The sequence below is a fragment of the Lytechinus pictus genome, chromosome 6 (assembly GCF_037042905.1).
Source record: "Lytechinus pictus isolate F3 Inbred chromosome 6, Lp3.0, whole genome shotgun sequence".
Taxonomy (NCBI): domain Eukaryota; kingdom Metazoa; phylum Echinodermata; class Echinoidea; order Temnopleuroida; family Toxopneustidae; genus Lytechinus; species Lytechinus pictus.
In genome coordinates, this window is record NC_087250.1 from 17,419,349 (window position 1) to 17,439,079 (window position 19,731).

A 19,731-nucleotide genomic window follows, 5' to 3' on the forward strand; every position below is an offset into this window, starting at 1 on the left:
CGTCCGTCGTACCTGTTTCCTCTATTTCTACACTTCCCACCTGCAAAGCCGTCAATGAAACTTTTCAAAAGCCATTGAAATTTTGATCGTTCTAGAATTCAGACGGCATTGGTCATGTTGATACACAAGTGCGTTTGAGAGGGGAAATACGAATGTTATATTTCACTGTTCAAATTTTAGTCCACAAAGAACATAACGCATCGAATCCGATTCCTCACACCGAACTCGAGCAATGATGACCGCAATATCATCTACAGTTCTACCTTCTAACCAGTCATGGACATTGGAAGATATCAACTGGAGATCTTGGGACACCATTCTCCAATCAATATCATCATCCTTAGGCGCTCTAGGTAATCTAGCTGTCCTTCTAGTACTGTTTCCCCAACGCTCCTTCAGTCGTTCTACTGATACCTTGATAGGCAGTCTTGCCGTGGCTGATTTTCTTACTTCCTTGCTTCTTCTTCCGTTTCCAAGACCTAGAACAGTGTCGCTAAACTGGCTCGGTCTACTCTACTGTTGGACGTTGTATTCTAACGCGCTCATTTGGATTTGTATCACCGCTTCGATTTATATTCTCCTATTCATCTGCTTCGATAGATACATCGCTATTGCGTATCCATTAAAATACAACATCTATATCACCAAACGGCGCGTCCAGCTTGGGGTTGGTGTAATATGGTTGTGGTCTTTGATTAATCTATGGAATAACTATCACTTCAAGATTGACCCAACAAACCAGGAATGCATCGCACAATATCCTTCAGAGTTCACAAGGATATTCACCGGTTCCCTCAACTTCATCTTCTTGTATGCAATCCCGGTAATGACTATGCTGATAACGCAGATTCTGAGTGCCCGTGCGCTGCTTCGTCAGTCTCTCCGTTTCGCTGCTACCTCGCATTCGAAACCAACCTATCACCTGGCCGCTCGGCGTAGGGTACTGCGAATGATGACCATTGTCGTTGCCACATTCATCATCACCATTGGCCCAAATCAATTCGCCTACTTTTGCTACAACCTTGGAGTCATGCCAGAGTGGTTCTATATGGGTACACTCCATCGCTTTACGGTTGTTCTGGCATCTTTCAACTCGTGCCTCAACCCTTTCATCTATGCATGCCAAAATAAACGATTCCGCCAAGGTTTCAGGGATATATGGACCAAGTCTGATACGGCTAGTGCTCCTATTTTCGGTCTTATATGAGTGGACCTTACAAAAGGGACATTTTACTGAACGGTGACATATCATCCTGGTTCGTGATTAAGCCTAAAGGATCAGGGTTATTTTAACCCCTTCCCCCTTGAGACTAGTCTGGTTGAGCATCAATAGTTGCCTTCGGATTCTTTGACATTTTCTACCGCGACCTTAACGCAATCATTTGCTCCTATGCCATTTGCTCCTCTGCCAATTTCTCAAAAAATATAAAGTGATCGAGGGTATAAGGGCTATGAAAAGGTTTTTCGGTTCAAAATGACCGGAGTATGAGGTTTGGGTTAAGGGTCGCTTCGAATTTCGGGTTTATGTTCGGCTAAGTATGTGGAATTTCTGTAGGAACAATTGTCGCAGGAGAAAATGACGTGGAACCCTTGAATTGCTGTTCCACTAATTTCCCTGATATAAGGCGAGGGCTAGGGTTGTGATCAGGTTTTTTTTTGGTTCAGAATTAGGATTATGATGGAGGAAATCAAAGGGTAAGCTAGCAAGGTTTGAAAAAGTTTTTTCGTTCGGCTATATGTTTCCATTTTCGTAAGAGCAAATGCCGCGTTACTGGCCTGCACTGTTAGAAAATTTCTGCAGCAGAGTCTCGAGAACACCTGTAATCTTACTGCACTATGTAATCATTCGTGTAAAATCACAGAAAATTGGTATTTGGTGTATGTAACTTTACAAATTTATTGTGATAAAATTGTTTTCCCCTCTTTTTAAAACAGACCTGTTCTGTAAAATTGTTTTTAAAAATGTAGAAAATCGTTCCTGTTATAACAATTTACAAAATGATTTGGCAATTTGTTTCTGTAAAATATGTTTTTTTCTCGCCTGCATAGCAGAGCGAGACTATATAGGCGCCGCCTTTCCAACGGCGGCATTTGAAATGTCATCATATAACCCTAGTTCATGAAACTTGGACATAAGAGTGATCAATTATTACTGAACATCCTGCCCGAGTAACGAGTCACATGACCACGGTCAAAGGTCATTTAGGGTCAGTGAACTTAGATCATGTTTGGGAAATCAATATCGAAATCTTAACCGTTAAGTATTTGAAATGATGTCATAACTTTAAAGTATATAGACCTAGTTCGTAAAACTTAAACATAAGTGATGAGTGAGGTAATAGTGTATCACTGAAGACCCTGCCCAGGCTTAAAGTCAAATGACCAAGGTCAAAGGTCAATTAGGGTCAATGAACTTTGACCATGTTGGGGGTATTGGTGGAATTTTTATCATAACTTTGAAATTTTATGGATCTAGTTCATGAAACTTTGACATAAGAGTAACCATGTATCCCTGAATATCCTGTGTGCATTTCAGGTCACATGACCAAGATCAAAGATTAAGGTCAATGAACTTTGGCCGTATGGGGGTATTTGTTGAATTATTGGCATCATTACTTTGAAAGTTTATGCATCTACACATGAAACATAGACATAAGGGTTATCAAGTATGTTATGCACACGTCTTAGGTCACATGATTATAGTCAAAGGTCATGTTGGGTCAATGGACATAGTATTTTATTATCATGCGAGTGTTTCCTTCTGTAAATAATTATTAATAGCTGTTTTCAAAGTCAGCACTGTTGCTAAATTGAATCACGTAATGCAGGCGAGACAGCCACAGGCGTTCCACTTTTTTAATTTCTGTAAGATCTTCTGTTTTTTTTTCTAACAATGTGGTTGAAGTTGGCTGGCCTCAGAGCTTGCCACACTCCAACAATCTTGATTAGAATAGACAAGGGCACAGTTGGATTAAGTTTGGCAGGACTTGACTGACAGGTTCCATTACCTGAATTAGTTACCATGGAAACAGTCAACAGTAGTGCTGTTGTCGGGAACAAAAATCTGTGTCGACATGTCGCTTAAAATTAATCCCAACATCGACAATGTCGACACGAAAAAGGGACCATAATTTAGCCTAGGGTGTTGCTATATTGAATCGCGTAATGCAGGTGAGACAGCCAGAGGCACTCCACTTTTTTAATTTCTGTAAGATCTTCTGGGTTTTGTTTTCTAACAGTGTAGTTGAGGTTGGCTGACCTCAGACCTTGCCACACTCCATCTTGGTCAAATGATTAGAATAGACAAGGGCAGCTTGATAAAGTTTGGCAGTACTTGACTGACAGGTTTCATTACCTGATTTAGTTACCATACTAGACACAGTCAACAGAAAATATCAATTAATCGTACAGCCATCATCTTTAATTAAAGGATGCCTATTTGACATCGTCACTCCATCAAAGCAGCATTAGCAAGCAATTAAGTGATAACTTAGTAATGGTGTCTCTTGACTTGCATTTCTTTAATCCACTAGGTTCAATAAAACTTAAAGCCAACGCTACAGTTTAAGAAAGGATGTGATGACTGATGTAACTTAGGGGTAGATCAAGGAGTCATAGTTTTGTTTATAATGCGCACTATCAGTTGATTGATGTGTTTGGCAGAATGTCGTTGAATAACAAAACCGGGAGTTGTCACTGCTTGTTAGACATTATAGGACTCTCGTCCTCGGCAGGAAAATTGTAACAGACAAAAATAAAAAGTTATCACTCCCTATTAATTCATCAGAAGGGAGCAATATAGACACAAAATTTGACAAAAGGGGAGGGATACATGCCTCGTACCCCATCAACATTCGCTCATGATGGCTATTAATACAAATAAATTATCTTGTTTCTGGTAAGTAATATCTGCAAGGTCAAACAAAAAAGAGACACAAACTGCTTGAAATTGATTGTGCATTTATTTTTTAACATTCTTAGTAATTGCTGGTTTACTTTTCACCAAGTAACCTCCATTAGACTTAATTAAATTAATCATTAAACAAATAACATGGAATAGCCCCTCTTAACCCTAAGAAGACTGGGGGCTGATTCAGCCCCCCCCCCCTCGACATTTTTCGCGATAAATCCGCCACGCGAAAATTTTTTACCGCATCACTCGCTGACTTTTTACTTTCAAGTCTCGCGCAACTTTTGAGACCAAAATTGTGACCCCGGGTACGCGGTTCCGTAATTATACAACATTTCGTAAGTGCATGCAGACCCAAAATTGCTAAAAAACATGAATTTGTGTACAAATCCAATGCAAATAGTTTTTTTAGCCAAAATTCATAAAATGTATATTTTTCCTTTTACTGCTTAAAATCAATTAATTTTATCTTGTTTATGGTCAAAATAAAGTCTCGAACAATTTCCATTGAAAAAACAAAAAGTTGAAAAACAAAGAAATACATAAGAAATTTAGAAAACAATAAAATACATAAAAAAATAAATGTGATGTTGACATTCTTTTTAAATAAATTTAATCAGATGCCTATAAAGAGTATGTGAAACAAAAATTAGCATTTTGGGGGCATTATTTTGTTAATTAAAGCAAACTTATGATTTTACACATAAATTAACATAATTATTGAGCAATGAGATTTTTCGCTGAATTTGATATTATAGTTTTGTAGATAATGCCATGGGTAACGCGTGTGTCAATTTTCGTCGCGATCGCGCGATCGACGGCCGAGATCATAAGGGGGGGGCTGATCCAGTCTTCTTAGGCGTCGAAATAGCCCAGTCTATTTAGGGTTAAGGAGTATCAGAAAGGGAATAATGGTTCTGTATAGAAGCTTTAAAGTGCCATCTATATCTTGATGAGATGGGGAGATATTGTATCAGGCCAAGTCGACTTTAAATACATCATGTTGACTTATTTACTTTGTAAGTTGACTTGATTATGTTGCCATTTTGACTTATACAAAGTTATGCCATTACAGTGAAATGAAATGTGTTGTTATGGAGACATAAGTAATCTTGCAACTTGGTCAACTTCTAAAAGTTAAATCTTGACATTACAGCATACCAAGATGACTTAACAAGGAACTACATCACCAAGTCGACTTGTAATTAGTTTAAAGTCAACTTGGCCAGGGGGCGTTTCATAAAGCTTTTTATAATTTAATAGCGACTTTAAGAACGACTGGTGAACAATCCTTACGTACTAAATAATCACCAATGAACATTTAATGGTGAATATCATTTACCACTAGTTGATCACCGGTTGATCTTAAAGTCACTCTTAACTTTAATAGCTTTATGAAACAGCCCCAGATATTACTGCCATGTGAACTTATAAAGTTAATAAGACAATGTGATAAGGATAATAATTTGACCTGGTGGGTGTTTCATAAAGCTGTTCGTAAGTTAAGAGCGACTTTAAGAACGACTAGTGATCCCTTTTTTGTGGTAAATGGTTTATTCATTGGCGATGGTTTAGTGCGTAAGAAAGGTTCACCAGTCGTTTTTAAAGGGATGGTCCGGGCTGAAAATATTTATATCTTAATACATAGAGTAGAATTCACTGAGCAAAATGCCAAAAATTTCATCAAAATCGGATAACAAATAATAAAGTTATTGAAGTTTAAAGTATAGCAATATTTTGTGAAAACAGTCGTCATGAATATTCATTAGTTGGGCTGATGATGTCAAATCCCCACTTTCCGTTTTCTTATGTTATTACACAAAATAATAATTTTTTCAATATTTAATACTTGTGTGAATAATATGTCTCCCTTCTAATGAAATAAGTTGCAGCAATGAATATCTAATGCACGAAATCAGTTGTCGATCCAATTTTTTAGTTCTTGGAGGAAAAAATTTGAATAAACCTAATTTCATATAATAAAATACAAAAGAACAAGTGGAGATGTGACATCATCAGTCCACCTAATGAATATTCATGACGACTGTTATCACAAAATATTGCTAAACTTTGTTATTTGTTATCCGATTTTGATGACATTTTTGGTATTTTGCTCAGTGAATTCTACTCTATTTATTAAGCTATAAACACTTTCAGCCCGGACCTTCCCTTTAAAGTCGCTCTTAACTTACGAACAGCTGTATGAAACGGCCCCCTGGCAAGATGTAATATCTTGTCAAGTGGATGTCACTCCAGGCGCTCGTGATTGTCTATTAAGGATTTGGCCAAATGCTAACCTAGCATGCACTATATTCATAGAAGCAATTATTTGAAGAAAAATATGGGAAAATTGCAGTTTAGCTCAAGCGACATGACTATATTCAGTTGGCACAGTCTATAGAGACAGCTGAATGAAGTAACTGAGAGTGGTCCAATAAAACCCATTATCAATGTCAGATTCTGAAATTCTGTGACAGACTTTGCCTCAGCCTATCAGGCAGAGGTGGCGGAACATCAGGCTCGGACAAAGAAAGCGGAGGGGAACCTTTTGTCTGCCAAACAATAGGTGCCCCTCCACTTTCATTGTATGAGCCTGACGTTCCGCCGCCTCTGCTGTCAGAGTTCATGCAATTAGGAGCAGGGATTGAATCATGGTCCGCCTTGTCCTAGGCCTCTCAGCTTGACACGATATTTTGGGGAGAGCGTAACAATGCCTAACTTGAAAATAAACTAGGGTTTATCCTAGACTACAGCTTTTGAAAATTCAAAATCATGAATAACACAGGGTTTATCTATTAAGACGACACCTTACATGTATGAACATTCATAAACATGAATAGCAAGTTTATATAAAGTTCAGAATAACATACCAGTAGGATTTATCCATCAAGTGTCCACCTTATAAATATTCATAGACATGAATAGCAAGGTTATATAATGTTCAGAAAAACATCGGGTTTATCTATCAAGACGAAGCCTTATGAACATTCATAAACATGAATAACAAGGCTATAAATGGTTGAGAATAACGGTTTATCTATCACGACGACACCTTATGAATATTCATAGGCATGAATAGTAAGGTTATATAAAGTTCAGAACATAGTGTTTATCTACCAAGACGAAACCTTATGAACATTCATAACGTGAACAAGGCTATAAATGGACGAGAATAACATACCAGTAGGGTTTATCCATCAAGACTCTACCTTATGAATATTCATAGGCATGAATACCAAGGTTATATAAAGTTCAGAATAACATAGGGTTTATCCATCAAGACCACCTTTATATCAATATTCATAAACATTTATGGCAAGGCTATAATCTATTATTACCGAATACAAGACATTTTAGCAACTTAATAAAAGTCATATTTTGCATGTTCGTTTCAATCCGAGACCAAAGCAGTAAACATTTGCCATGATGCCCTCTTCCTGGTTTTGCCAATTGGAATACTGTACAAAAATTGAGGGCAACATTTGGCATATTTCTGACAGAGCACTTGCGCAGTAGTAGCCGATTTTGATCGCTAATTTCAGTATTTGCAAAATCTGGTTGGAACTAAGTTGTGAACCAACACATTGTAGATAATGCACGGCGCAACCAGTGCATACACATTCCCAGCTGATCAAATCAAAGCGCAAGATTTTTACTCGTCAAGTTTAGTGCGTGCCATGCATGATGCGCGACTGCACGGCAATGATTTACGTCATACTTGCTTAGCAAGGATTACTTCGCCAAGTTCATGAATAACAAGACATCAAAAGTTGTGATAAGCAAACAGGCATATAAATTGTTCCAAATAATAGCTTGAATTACACATTATACAGCCGTAGGTAATAACAATATTGACTTGCTCTTCTTTCGGGAAACATCAAATATATCGCCCTTAAAGTACCATACTGCCCTTGTCTAAAGACTCGAGCCAATATGATTCTGTTGCAGGCAACATATTTGATGTTCCCCTTATTGCCAGTCAATATTATATAAACCTCAAGAGCATCTTGTCAATTGTGAAAGAAGTGCCTGAAATGATGAAAGACTGACCAAAATCCTCATTGGACAAAGATAAAAATCATTTTGTATTTCTTGATTTACTTGATTTACTATCATGGACTTGAGTGATTTTATATACATACGTTTAGGTTATACCGAGGTTTGTTTACCTGACTGCTAAGAAAGCATAACTGCCTGTGAGCAAGCAACCAGGGGACCAACGGCTTAAGGTCCTCTCTGAGGGACCTGGCAATGAGGATACATGCCTTACCAAAGGGCACTAGCGCACGCCACCACTTGGGAATCGAACCCGGATCACCGGAATCCGAAACCCCCGCTCTACCGACTGAGCTATCGCGCCTCCCCTTTTTACACTCATATCAGGGGAGAATTACATGAAAAGTTTAGTCAGTGATTTTCACAGACGACTTTGCTCTCAGCCAATCAAAAGAAAGGATTTCCAGTAGCTTATAACAATCGTCAGTAGAAATGACTTGACCATTTGTTCCATGGAATTTTCCTCAGATCTTGGCCTTGAGAAAGATGATCATTGGCATGGGCCTATATTCTGAAGTTGGGTTTAACTTAAACTCAGGTTTAAAGTTGTGGTTCAAGTATGGATAGCCAATTGTTACATAAATCACTAATGGTAGACATATCATTTTTCAGCTCATTTAGCTCTCAAATCATTCATAATTGTCTAGGAAGTATAAATAGATGGTTGTCTTCACCATCGATGTATCAGGAAAGAGCACAGTAAACATAAGAAACATACAACTTAATAAAAAATTTGACACTTTTGGCTCCACAGAGCACAGAGTTAGACCATGGTCTAAGTTAAACCTGACTTCAGGAAATTGGCCAAAGAGTCTGAAATGTGGTACGTTTTTTGCTCGAAAGGTTCAGGCAAAGTGTGAAACAAATTTATTCACCACTAGAATATACAGCCGTGGAGCTCTTTTTTTAGGCTACAATAATAAAAAAAAAATGAATTATTTCCAGATAAACTCTAACAATTCGCTGGGCAGTTATATCATCTCCAGACAGACTTACTGTGCAATTTCATGAAGTATGCACCTCCTATGCCCTAAATGTGGGACTATCCTGCCAAGATCGGTTTTCTAGTTGTCCTTTGTCTCTGTTCTGTAACGTATATGGAGAGTTGTAAATTTCTCAAATTTTATTAAATTATCATGGCTTGAGATGAGAAGTTCATGAACTTATGTTGCAAAGAAGCAAAATGAGGGTTAGACATACACAATATTTTTTAATGAATTTCATGGAATTGCTCTACTTTTAAAGATTTGCTGGCTACAGGTGGCTAATCCACATATTAAGATTACAGGTAAACCGGAATTCAAAAAAGGGCCATTGTCTTTAAGACCAATAACAGCACCTTCATCTCATGAACACATATTAATTCATTTCAATACCGTATGCAACAAACACATGTCAACCTATCTCTCTGGAGACATAATCTGATATAAACCACAAGTAATAAATAAACAAAAAGCTATGTCAAACGTTGAACGATGACTGCATTCATTAGTTTGGCTCCCTCTATTGTTTGGCTATTGTCAGAGAGTGTGTTGTTTGGAAATGTGGTCAGAAGAACGAAGGCTTGCCCACTGTACTGCGGTCTCGATCTGAAAATTAGACTCAAGTTAAGGATATCACAAACATGAATACTCTCATTGATAATAATAATAGCTGGATTTTTAAAGCGCTTTTTGCCTGAGGATACAAAGCGCTGCTATTATTACCCGAGCTTTAGCTCGAGCTACCATCACCAGCGCTCAGTGCATGCAAGCAATTACTCCTGCCGGGTACCCATTCACCTCACCAGGGTCGAGTGCAGTGTGGATAAATTTCTTGCTGAAGGAAAACACGCCATGGCTAGGATTTGAACCCACGACCCTCTGTTTCAAAGGCGAGAGTCAGAACCACTAGACCAGGACGACGCACCCACCCATATTAATGTTAGATTGCATATGTTTATAAGAGCACTTGGGAGGGTCCGTATACATGTAATTCTGGGCCCCGTCTTACAAAGATATGATTGATCCGATCAACCTCAGCTATATATGGAAATCCACCATTGTCATAATTTCTACTCCAGGAAATTTGCACCATGTCCTTTTGTAAATACAGAGAAGCACACTGAATTTCAAGAAAACGAACGTATACATGTACATCATATCTGAAAAATATTACTTTGAACAAACATTACAGTTTAGATGGTGATGTTGCTGGCTTTCCATAATTGTGGTTGATAGAATCGATCGCAACTCTTTGTAAGAGGGGGCCCAGGGACCTACATTGTGTTACATTTTATCACAATTTCAGATGTTTGTACATGCTCATTTGACCAACATATTGCTTTGGAAATTAATTTTTTCTTAGATTAATTCCTGGTATAATTTTGATATTTGATAAGTAACTGATACAATGCCATATTTTGTTTATAATCATTACCATGATCTGCTTTTGTATTCATGTACGCTGGATTTTCAGTATTCATACTCTTTTTAAAAATAAATAGATCCCATACTACTACAACTATTATTCAAGGGAAGTCTACCAAAAATAAACTTGCTTTGAAGATAAAAAAAAATTGACCAAACATTATGAATAAAATTTGATAATCAGATGTAAAATAAGAGTGTGGTGACATTTCGAAGCATGGCTGATTCTCACAAATTACATGTAGATGTAGTTGATGGTGAAATTATCTTTGATGTTTGTCTTCACTAGCGAAGACAAACACAACTTCAAGAATTCCTGTGGATTCGAAGATGGCTAAATAAACCAATCTTCGCCCGGTAAAGACTGTTGCAGTGCGGGCAAGCAAGAGACGGCAGAGGGGCAGGAAAAATACAAAATGAAATGCAAATTGAAATGCTATGCAAATGACAGAGATGAGAATATCACACTTTCTTTATTTCTCTTGTATTTTATCAATATGTCAATTTTTGCAGATTTCACAATATGGGTCCAGAATCGTACTACAACAATGACAATACCACATGTTTCGGGTCATATCAAACTCTGTTTCACATTTAATACAATGAGGAAACAATTTGAATATTCCATATTTCATATAATGAAATACAATATAGAGGGCTCTCTGATGTTCGATTATATCCAAATCAGTTTTTCAGGGGGACAGTTTTTCCCTTTATAGCGCATTTTCTAGTATTTTGCTCATATGCATCAACATTTGTCCTGAACATAAATAAGATCATTGTCGCTAGAGGGTATTCATTTGTCTCGCAATCTACTATGGTCAACAAGGAAATTCGTGATCACTCTCGCAAAAGTGTTCACTGGCTTTCTAGGAAATTCGTGATCACTCTCGCAAAAAGTGTTCACTAGCTTACAAGTTCACGAGCTTTCGAGTGCCGCTGCAACTCTTTATCAAGTGACGTATTCTTTTTCGTCACTTGATAAAGAGTTGCAGCGGCACTCGAAAGCTCGTGAACTTGTAAGCTAGTGAACACTTTTTGCGAGAGTGATCACGAATTTCCTAGAAAGCCAGTGAACACTTTTGCGAGAGTGATCACGAATTTCCTTGTTGACCATAGTAGATTGCGAGACAAATGAATACCCTCTAGCGATTATTTCAATCCGCAATAATGAACCTATTTAGTATTAAGATCATTGTCTCTTACATACTTTATTCATAGCATACCAATGCCATATTGTGAACCAAACCTAAAGGCCCGGTGCCACTGCACTTACGGATGCATAGAGGATGTAAACCAGAAAAGAATCTTGCCGTCCGTAAGGTTCCAAAGCGTCATGTATCCATTGTGTACTCTTTGTATGTGTTTCATATGCTCTATATCCATCGAGTATTTGTCCACTGTGATTTCATTGTTCGCCCATTTTGTCCATTGGCTGGAGCGGATGAAAACGGAAAGAGCCACCCCGAAATTTTGCTTGTCTGCTGTATCCGTTATGAATACGCTTTGTATCTGTCGGCCAGTGGGACCAGGCCTTTAGCTAGTTATACAATACATATTTAAAAGGATACCCTATGATAAAATTCCTGATGTCCTCTATTGTGTGGCTGTGGTTGAATTTTCCTGTCAACCTGAGGAAGGAAAAACAAAGAAATATTATCAGTTACATAGGGAAATAAAATAAAGAAATCAACCAATAGGGTAGAGGAAAAGCAGTTTAATTGAAATCTAAAATTAAAGTATTTTATACAAAATCAAGTTAAATTTAAAGGCAAAAATAAAAAAATTAAATTCATGACAAATATGGTTCACATAATACAATGATGACTATACTAAAAAAAAATAAGTAACAACACATAAATTGTGGATAGATGATTTCTAGTTAAATTGACCGGACCAGTTTCTCTGACACATGTTTTGAGTACTAGAACACATCTACTGTCCATTCCCACATTATGGACCATATGGAAGTGTACAGCATTCTGCTAGAGTCACCAAGGGGGGCAGATCAAATAGTTCTAATTTGGGAATATGTGTTTTCATGCAGTTCATAGCTCTTGGGAGTTTCAGGAACAGTAGATGTCTGTGATTTACACAGACTAATTTGCTGTTAGCCAATCAGATGGAAGGATTCCCGGTAGCTTGTAACATCTGTCTGTGAAAATCACTGACAAAAACTCCATGAAACATTCGCCCAATGGGTGAGTTCAAGTCCGGTGTTGGCCTTGGTGTTGAAATTTGGATTGATTCCCCTAGCTCCAAAATCTATTCTGAGTTTGTAAAACTGATCCAGATCACATTATTGACATCTCAACAACTAGTGAGTGACTTTTCAGGACCATCTTCATTTTCTGTTTGGCCTTATAATAGTGTAAAAATTGACCTAACACCAACACCAAAAGGTCAACACTTAAATTGAAATCACCCAATGTCTTACCTGGATCCATCGGCTAATCTCAGCTGCAGTGTTGTTGTAGGTTGGCTGGGATCTACATCTATTGATGCAGCTGGGGATGCTGAAGATGATTCTGATGGAGTCCCTGAGGGCTGCGTACTTGCACCTCCTGTGGTCATGGTGGGTGTTGGACTGATAGAGAAAAGCAATATTACATTACTTATATGTATAGCAGTTACTTTGAGGGTTACACTGCAAATACGTCGGTGCTAATTTAACACCAGTCCGGTATCTATATCGGTCCACACCAGAGAAGCGTTGAAACAACACCATTTAAGAATCAAACCAATATTGGTTACACTAATTGGTGTTGCTTAAATGCCAAATTGGTGTTAGCCTAATGCCAAACCGGTGTTGTTTCAACACCTCTCTAGTGTTGACCGATATAGATACCAGGCTGGTGTTAAATTAACACCGGTGCATTGCAGGTTATGGTTCAATATATATAGTTCTTGTAAGTATGTAACCTTGCAAACACACTTACCAGCCTATCCTGACACAATGTCTAGTGAAAGCTTGGTAATTTCCTTAATTTGAGAGCAACAAAGACCTAAAACTCTGTAAACCTTTGAAACACCCTAGCCAACCTAACCTGACACGATTTCTAGTGAAAAACCTATAACTCTTGTAAACCTTTGAAACACCCTTGCCAACCTTACCTAAAACAATATCTAGTAAAAGCTTCGTAATTTCCTTGATTTGAGAGCAATAAAGACCTTAAACTCTTCCAAATATGTAACCTTCAGAAGAACTCCTCATCAACCAAACCTGACACCATGTCCAGTGAAAGCTTGACCCTTTCCTTGATTTGAGAGCAAAAAAGACCTAAATCTCTTTTAAATATGTAACCTTGAAAAACACCCTCACCTGCCCAACATGACACCACGTCCAGTGAAAGCCTTGACTGTCTTCTTGGGTTGAGTGAACTCCTCGTTCCGATGATCTTCTAAATCCAAACTGACCTCTCCTCCTTTGCCAAGTTGAAGTAACTCATTTGGAATCTCTCTGAGAAAAAAGGTAAAAGATAGGCTCATATTTGTTGCAAAGGTGTGCTCTTAAGCTAAAACCATATATGTTCTCTTTGAGAGATAAAGGAGTAAGATATGATATCTGTGTACAACAAGAGTGTCACTAAGGCAAGCACATAATACACCCACCCGTAACACGGAAAATTGAGATATTGGTCAAGCAAGAAAAGTGGAAGGTGGCAACTTCACCTTTGACCTTCTGACTTCAAAATCGATAGAATTCCTGAGATCTATGCAAGTAGAATACACACCAAATAAAATGAGTCTAGGTTAAGTTAAACTAAAGTTATCACGTTTTACTGCAGAAGGGTAAGATGAAAACATGTCACTGTGACCTTGACCTTTGGCCTTTTGACATAAAAATCGATAGGCTTCCTGGGATCCATGCTAGTATCATACACACCACAAAGTTGTAATACTAGACTTCTCACTTTGAAAGAACAGGGCGAATTTGATGAGTTCAATAGAAAGTAACTACAGACTTTTGTAACTTGTGAAAATTTATCTTTCTATAACCAGAATGGTATTATTTAATGAAATGCTTCTCTCTTTCCTCTGTTCTCATAAATATTGATTTCCCACAGGGTTAAGGAATGACATAGGTTTATTACTTTTCAGTTTCTATACCAATAAGAAATGAGTACTGGACACACTGAACATATACTATCCCTAAATAAGTTACGTATTGCTATTTTGGATTTAAAAGTCACAAAAGACAAAATAAGGAAATTTCTCCAAATTACGACGACTGGAATGAGGGAAATTTTTACCCTTTCATGATAGTTTTCAGGAAGGCATCGTTCTCTGGTACTTCATATCTTCTGAGATCTCCATCATTTATGCTGAACCCCGTCTTCCACATTTTAAGTACAACGTGAGTCTAAGAAGAAACAAAATAGACAAAGGAGAACACATCTTATTATCTCCTACATAAATCAAATAATGCATGCTGATTGGTTTAAATAGCATCATGTGACCAAACATATTCTCACTATTTTGTGATGATGATGAAATGGCTACTGAAGAAACTTGCTATTCCATGACGTCAATGATGGAATAGTGCACTATTCCATCATTGACGTCACAGATCGCGCAATCTCTCGGGCGCAGGCACAAATGCGCGTTCCGCTGAGCATGTAGCTTCAGGAAAAGTAGGTCAGCGCACTGAGCACGTTATCTATATTTTGGTTCAGATTTAAAAAAGATGAACTACGTGTACAAAAACTAGATTATCAAGATCTGTTGTTCTAACTTATTAAATGTAAGATATTAAACAAATATACCAGGCCTTTGTTTCGAAAGTATAGAGGGAATTATTCATCCTCTATTGTACTGGCAAAATTACTATTTCTCGATGGGTGCTTAACCCCTCAGGAAAAATAGTAATGCCAGTCAAATAGTTCCTACTATACTCAAAGCCTGGTATATTTGTATACTATCAACCATATTAAACATCTCAGTAATATCATTTTTCTATTTCATTTACCTACTTTGAAACCAAATAAAAGAGCAGTCTATGTTTGTTACTGCCCGCTTCCAAAAGTCAATGGCATACTGGATAGAAACTATCAGGCATTCCACATCAATTGATATAGGAGTAGGACAATAGTTTTTACTATAGTCCTGCTAGAGACTATTGGTATTAATGATCTTTTCTTTGGGCAGTAGGCAGGGTTGTAATAAAAAACGTTTTTTATTAAAAAAAACAAATAAAACGTTTTTTATTGTTTTAGAACGTTTTAAATCGTTTTAAAACGTTTTTTTTTCCAACGAACGATGTAATTTTCCTGTAAATCAATTAAATTATACACTTAATACAATATGATTTAAGCTCTTGATGTTTTAATTACATTTTTGGAGTATTAAGAGATGGCTACAATTTTTGTTACTGAATTTTCAACAGAAAAGTTCATATTTTTCCCAAAATTACTAAATCAAGGAAATTGAATGCCAAAAAATTAAGTTGACATTTTATAAGTTTATTCCTCATACATGTAGTCTCGGTTTTTTTTTAGTCTTATCAATCTATAGGGGTGAGAAGAAGTTGCACTATGTAAGAAAACAACATAATCTATAGACTATAGGCTTTCAAAGCTTAATTTCATTTATTCAATATGCTTTATTTCATTTGTATCAATTATACAAATTTTAAGTAATAATAATGATAATAATAGTCCGCTTTTTAAACAGTGCTTAATACATTGGAACGACGTGTCTAAGCGCTTTACAGATATATTATTAACCCAGTCATCGGATTCAATCAGTCATTCCCGCACACAATGTATGCACATCCTCCACTCCCTGGGTAGTATTCCAGTCAGTCGCTAGTGAGGCGCACACAGTACTGGACAAGCTACAATGACTTTCACATCCTACCGGGTACCCTCAAGTGCATGAAATATAAGTTTGGGTTTAAATCTATAAATATTAGGCCCTTGAACTGCTTATTTCTTTAATTGAGGAATTTTAATCAAATTGTTTTTTTCAATGTTTGTTTTAACTGTTTTTTAAATAAATTTCTTATGTACAGTTTTGTGGTTACTTTTGGGTTTTTTTATCGTTTTTAATGGAAATTATTGGCAATTATTTTCCAATCATTAACAAAAAGTACAAATATTGATACAGATAAAATGTTGGCGAAAAATTTGCATTGGCTTTACTTGTGTAATATCATGGAGCTATCAATGTGTTGATAGCTCCATGGTAATATCATAACCGCATATCCATGCATGTATCCAAAAAATAGTCTTGAACAATATGGCGTGGCCCTGCTGTTCTTATGGATTTATCATAGAAATTTTTAAGGGGGCCATTACAGTCCCCTGGGATTGTTAGGGTTAAAGGTCAAATCCACCCCAGAAAAATGCTGATTTGAATCAGTAGAGAAAATTCAAACAAGCATAATGCTGAAAATTTCATCGAAATCGGATGTAAAATAAGAAAGTTATGACATTTTAAAGTTTCGCTTATTTTTCACAAAACATTTATAACAACTCAGTGATGTGCAAATGAGGGAGTTGATGATGTCCCTCACTCACTATTTCTTTTGTTTTTTTAATTGTTTGAACAATAAAATATTTCAATTTATACAGATTTGATAATAATGACCAACTTAACTGAACCAAAAAATGTTAAAACAATGGTAGTTCCACTCATGTTCAGGGAGGAAAAAAAATATATTTCACATGACAATGAGAAAATAACGACATACAAAATAAATAGTGAGTGATGTCATCAGTCCCCTCATTTGCATACCAACCAGGATGCGCATATAACTGTTTTGCGAAATTAAGCGAAACTTTAAAATGTCATCACTTTATTATTTTACATCCGATTTTGATGAAATTTTCAGCATAATACCCTTTTCTTGGGGTGGACTTGTCCTTTAAGGTTTGCTAGCTGATTATCTTATTCTGAATTAAACTACTTTTCTTCATCTTTACAAAGCGCAAAGTTTCACCTACTTTCGTGTGTACCTCAAGGTTACAATGTCAGTTATACTGTCTATTTGCAAAATATTATTGTGCTTGTGCAACACTTCCATTTCATTCAAGTACTACTATTACATATTTGAGCTTATTTTAAATAGTGTTTCTTTCACTGTCTAAAAGTGAGCACAACACTCAAATGCTTGTTAAAATGAGAATATATAGATTGATCTACATAATTGAACAGGAGGAAAGGAACATGACAAAGCGATGGAAAAGGGGAGAATAAGGGGGGAAAGAGAGAGGAGAAAAAGAGTGGTGGTGAGAAAGAGATTTAGTTAGAAGAAAATAATATACCACTTGAGAAAAAAAGTATAAAAAATATATTCATGTAAAATCACATCCATGCATATTTATAACACACAAGTCTATGAGGTGTTTTTTTCTTAAAATACAAGTACATGTATGTTATATCTCCTTGAAGGTGGAAACCTTTTTTAATAATCAGTCTTTTAGACGCATAATTAATCATACATTTTTTTTTAATGTTTGATTTGCCAGATGACTAGAATATGAGGTTTAACGTAATATAGTAACATTAACAAAGGATTAATAAGAAATTGCTCTTTTTCAATTTTATACAAGTTAGGATAAGATATTTATGCATATTACTTTTATCTCTTGTCCAGGCAAAAAATCAATTTTGATTTTCAGGGGTTACTTTTCACCACCTACTAAATGGATCTGCAACATTGGATAATGAGCTGAGGAATACAAATTAAAGGAGAATGAAACTCTTGGAGCAAGTTAGCTTTTGTGAAAGCAGAAAAATCAAAGAATAAGATCAACAAAAGTTTGAGTAAAATAGGACTAGCAATAAAAGAGTTATGAGCATTTGAATGTCGAGATCACTAATGCTATGGAGATCCTCCCATTGGCAATGCGACCAAGATGTATGATGTCACAGATGAACAACTCTCCCCTTTTGGACACTGAAAATATACCCCAAAACATCTCTTTTTGCTCATTCTAATCATATGACAAACGATTCATCAATGATATAATGTTGTGAAACGTCTGTACTTGTCATCTCATAAAGAGAACACCTCACCTTGTGATATACTCTATAAAAGTGAGAATATAAGTGAAATAACTAAGTACTAAAGTAATGAGGGAGTTGTACGTGTGTGATATCATAGATCTTGGTCGCATTGCCGATGGGAGGATCTACATGGCACTAGTGATCTCAATATTCAAATGCTCATAACTTTCTTATTATTCATTCAATCTTCCTCAAACTTTCAACAATATGTTTCTTTGATTTTTCTCTTTGATATGGATTCAGCTGGTTTCAAGGGTTTCATTCTCCTTTAAAAAATACATACTGACCTCTCGTGGTGTGGCACCGGGCATCGTACCGGAGGTACCAGGTACCGGTACTACCGGTTCCTCTGCGGATTCCCCTAGTCTGTAGCCGGCACCTTTGAAGGCACGTGAGGCGTTTCTTGGCTGGGACGCCGAAGGGCCTCCGCCCGCTGCCACTTCCTCAGCACCGTGACTGAAATCAAATAATTATCGTAATGAGATTATAAGGTTTGCGTGGTGGAAATAATAAATGCGGAGGAGGTTTACAGTACAACGTGTGGTGAGTCCTAGGAGAACTGCGAAAAGTGGAAAGAGGTGGAAAATGGAGAGGCAAAAAAGTGGAAGGTTGGAAGTTAGAGTATTCTTTTCTGACATGAGTGCAATCCTTAGAAGGACTGTAAACCAGAAATTTGAGAGGCTTGAGTAGTTGGAAAGATTAAAGGCTGGGTTGAGTCGGCGAGTGAAGTTGCAGAACAGGAGGAAAAACTCAACTTTTGGGGAGGTTGATTGTATTCTTTCGTTTGATTGAAGTCTCCCGAGGACGGACAGTCAACATGCCCAATACATGTATACTGATCTTTCTACTGCTCTACAATTCACTTGCCAGAGTAAAAACAACAAAAGATTTTCTGTTTTGATTTGAGGGTAATGGAAAATCACTAACCCTGATAAAGGTCAAACAGGGCCCTGTCTTACAAAGAGTTGCGATTGATCCGATCACTATGGATGGCCAGCAACGTCAACATCTACATAATGCATGTTTGTTCTCAATATTTTCTAACTACATGTATGATGTATATTGCATTCATTGCTTTCTTGAAAACTCACTGTGCTTCTCTTTGTTTACAAAGGACATCGGGCAAATTTCCTGTAGAAGAAATTATGACTCTGATGGATTTCCATAGAGTTACGGTTGATTGGATCAGTCATAACTCTTTGTAAGACGGGGCCCAGAAATACTTACTCTTTAGCATGTTTGAAGATGTTTTTGACCAGACTGTCCGCTTCCACCTTCTTCTTCTTTGGACCTACAACCTGCTGACCACTGCAGAGAATGGAATGAATTATTTAGAACAAGATG

General features: G+C 37.0%; 1 protein-coding gene across 1 annotated transcript in view; it reads right to left on the minus strand.

Moving 5' to 3' along the window:
• Window positions 1–3,943: 3,943 nt before the first annotated feature.
• The window catches only part of LOC129263745 (NSFL1 cofactor p47-like), a 28,180-nt gene continuing 12,392 nt past the window's right edge, over window positions 3,944–19,731 (minus strand). Inside the window, exons 4-11 of the mRNA XM_054901653.2 lie at window positions 19,615–19,695; window positions 18,675–18,843; window positions 14,628–14,737; window positions 13,697–13,834; window positions 12,812–12,961; window positions 11,946–12,005; window positions 6,571–9,555; window positions 3,944–5,530 (exon numbers count right to left, since the gene is read on the minus strand). Of these exons, the coding sequence (XP_054757628.2) occupies window positions 9,423–9,555; window positions 11,946–12,005; window positions 12,812–12,961; window positions 13,697–13,834; window positions 14,628–14,737; window positions 18,675–18,843; window positions 19,615–19,695 (841 nt within the window). The 3' untranslated portion in view covers window positions 3,944–5,530; window positions 6,571–9,422. The remainder of the gene's footprint in view (window positions 5,531–6,570; window positions 9,556–11,945; window positions 12,006–12,811; window positions 12,962–13,696; window positions 13,835–14,627; window positions 14,738–18,674; window positions 18,844–19,614; window positions 19,696–19,731) is intronic.